Source organism: Colius striatus, chromosome Z (genome assembly GCF_028858725.1).
Source record: "Colius striatus isolate bColStr4 chromosome Z, bColStr4.1.hap1, whole genome shotgun sequence".
Classification (NCBI taxonomy): Eukaryota; Metazoa; Chordata; class Aves; order Coliiformes; family Coliidae; genus Colius; species Colius striatus.
Window position 1 is genome coordinate 19,597,561 of NC_084790.1, and position 3,227 is coordinate 19,600,787.

Sequence of the window (3,227 nt, forward strand, 5' to 3'; positions counted from 1 at the left end):
AAACAGTTAGTACAATTTACCAGTTCTATGAAAGGCCCTGACATATCTGCCTCAAGGTCTGGAGGCTCTGCTGTATAACCACAAATAGTCTTTCCATTTTCATGTAACCTTTTGATACACTGACAGCTGCATTAAGCTGCTTCTGCCTAGCAGTTCCACATGCCAGGCTGGTTTAATTGCTTTTAATGCCACAGAAAAAGCACTGCTAGCAGAATACCATCAAATCATTTTCATATTGAACCTTCGTGGTCCAGCAACCTCCCCTTCAACCACAGCACCATTGTTTTTGCGAGGGACGTATTCAAGGTCAATGCTGGTTTTGTGTTTGCCTTTCCCTCGGCTCCACACAAAAAGGAGGAGGAAACAAAATAAAACCACCCCAAGGAATGTGAAACAGCCCATAGCTGTGGACACCAATATTGTCTTAAGGTCCAGAGAGAAGGTGTTCACGTTAGTCCCATTGGAAATTGTGTCGTTGGAGTCTGTCATATACATAGGGGTCCTGTTGGCGTAAAGGAAACGGTCTGAAGTAAACCCCTTTACAGTTAGGGAGGCTGAATAGGTGTCATTTCCAGCTGCATTACTTGCAATACAAACATAGACACCAGTGTCCTGGTCTTGAGCAAATCGGATCTCCAGGGTGCCATCTCCCAGCACAGTGGATCTTCCATTTGACTTAGTTGTGATCAGCCTCCGACGTGGGGTAACCCAGGATATAGTAGGCTGTGGGTCCCCATCAGCATTGCACATCAACTGCACCGTCTGCCCTTCCTCCACTACCAGGTATTGCAACTTCTTGTCTTGTATCTTGGGCTTCTTACAGGTGAAGTAAAAGGAAAGAGCTGTGCTGTGAAAATCTTTGAACGACCTCTCTTTGACACTGTCTGGGCCAGCACACATCGGTGGCTGGCCTCCAAACTGCAAAGTGGGTTGTCTCTGTAAAATCCAAAGGAGACGGCAGTCACAGGCCAGAGGATTGTTGTTAATGCACAGGACCTCAAGGCTTTTGGAGGAATGGAATACATTCTCTTCTAAGGTTTCTAGCAGGTTTTGGGACACATTAAGAACGCGTAAGTATCGGAGCCCTTGGAAAGCGTGGGATTCAATGGTACGTAGCTGGGCCCCCATCATGTGGAGCTCCTGCAGGCGCACTAGATCTGAAAGCATACCTGCCTCAATGGTGCTAATAGGGTTGAAAGAGAGGTTTAGATGTGTCAGGTAAACCAGATGTTTCAAAGCAGAATAAGGTACTGCAGATAGGTTTGTGTTCGTGATAGAGAGAGAAGTAAGGTTGAGACCATATAGACTGTTGGCAGGTAGCATGTCCAGGAGGGGCCAGGCCTCTATCTCTAGGTTTTTCAGGCGAAATAGTCTTTTAAAGGCATACGCAGGCAAAGTGTTGATGTTGAGCTGTTTCAGATGCAGACTGATGAGGTTGTGGAGGTGAGAAAGAGCTTCTGTTGGTACGGCTGTAAGGTTGCATCTCTCCAGGGTGAGCTGCTCCAGGCTAAGCAGTCCGCTAAAGGCCCTGTGTGATATATAAACCAAATCATTGTCCCCAACCTCCAGGGATTTTAAGTTATGCAGATCTTGGAACATGTAGTCCAGCAAAATGACAATCTTGTTTTCACTTATATCAAGCTTTGTTAAGTTTGCCAGGCCAGTGAACACCCCAAGGGGGACCAGCTTCAGACGGTTTCCTTTGAGCCTCAGGGAACGCAAGTTGAAGAGATTGTTAAAGGCTCCAGGCTCCACATTGGCAACTATATTGTCACTGAGGTCAATCTCCTCCAGTAAAGGGTATGATGTAAATTCCTCAGGGTTGACAGTCTTCAGTCGGTTCTTGCTGAGGTCTAAGATCTTGGTCTCAATGGGAATGCCCTCTGGGATGGCCATCAGACGCCTTCGGTGACAGCTGACGGACTTGTTCTGTGCTGAACATTCACAGCGGGCTGGGCAGCCTATGGTGGGGCCCATGAAGGCTAACAACACAGCCAGACCCAGGAACGGCTGCCAGCATGATACAGCTGTGTGACACATGACTCCACTGATCTGGTCTAACCACCTGTCACAGGCCTGTGGGGATGACGATGAGAAAAGAGACAAGTCAATTCCGCAGCAAAAGCAAATCTCTGCCAATTTTACAGTACTATTTAAAAGCAGATATGTGTTTTCATTTGGAATAAACCAGTAAAATCTATGGTGAATGGTAAAAGCAACAAAAAGCTGATTTTCCTTATCACTGGGCTTGTCAAAGGATCTGTTTATCCAGCATTTCCCCTCCAGACATCAGAGGAGACAAAATAACTTTTTCTACTAAGAGTAAAGGAGGTTAGGTTTCATTCTTTTCTTACTTTTAGCGGGTATCCTCAAGACAGTGCTATAGCTAGTGCAGAGATAAACTTTATGCACTCTGCAAATCAGATTTGTGGTAAGTTTACAATGTTAAGCCTCTGTGAGGTGATATGAAACTAGGTTCTTGCCTTTCCTATTCACATCAGTGGTTTAGGGCAATCTTTGAGAAAAGGTGCTCCTTGACAATGAAAAGTTTCCCTTTAACATTTATTGCATACGTTACAGATATAAATAGAAAGCACTTGTTTGCACATACACATACACAGTATCTCAAATAAAGAAGGAAGAATTAGTGCATCTCTGATTAGAATTTAAGGATAAACTGATTCTTTGCTTTTACTGCACAGAGAGACTTTATATTATTTTAGAACCATGGACCTGAGAAGTGTTACAGAACATATCTTTGTACTTCTGAGACATGTAAACTAGCTCTGGTTGAGAGAAAATCAGGATAAGCCAGCTGCATTTAAGAATTAAGAAAATCTTATCTTGATTTTCTCTCAACCAGAGCTAGTGTTTTCATTTGGAATAAAACAGTAAAATCTATGGTGAACGGTAAAAGCAACAATTTGCAAAAGCAACATTTAAATGCAGCTGGCTACATTTAAACAGCACTCTGTCCAAAGAAGCACAACAGATTCCATGGAAATCATCATAAGGAATTTATTCATTCCTGCCTTCAGGTTAAAACTGGAGATAGTGGAGGACAAGATAACCTCTGTTAAATTAGCTACCTTTCTCCAAATGCTGTACTTTACAAGCTTAGTTACCAAAGGCAAGAAACCTCCTGAAGGGTAGCTACTAAATGAATATACTCAATAAACCATTTCAAATGAAGAAGAAAAAAAAAATAATGTAAGAGCTCATGAAAG

At 43.2% G+C, this 3,227-nt stretch overlaps 1 protein-coding gene across 1 annotated transcript; it reads right to left on the reverse strand.

The window, feature by feature from the left end:
- Window positions 1-219: 219 nt before the first annotated feature.
- Window positions 220-2,082, reverse strand: LINGO2 (leucine rich repeat and Ig domain containing 2). The gene has a single exon (XM_010196962.2). The coding sequence runs from the start codon at window positions 2,038-2,040 to the stop codon at window positions 220-222; it is 1,821 nt and encodes a 606-aa protein (XP_010195264.2). The 5' UTR covers window positions 2,041-2,082.
- Between the last annotated feature and the right edge of the window lie 1,145 nt (window positions 2,083-3,227).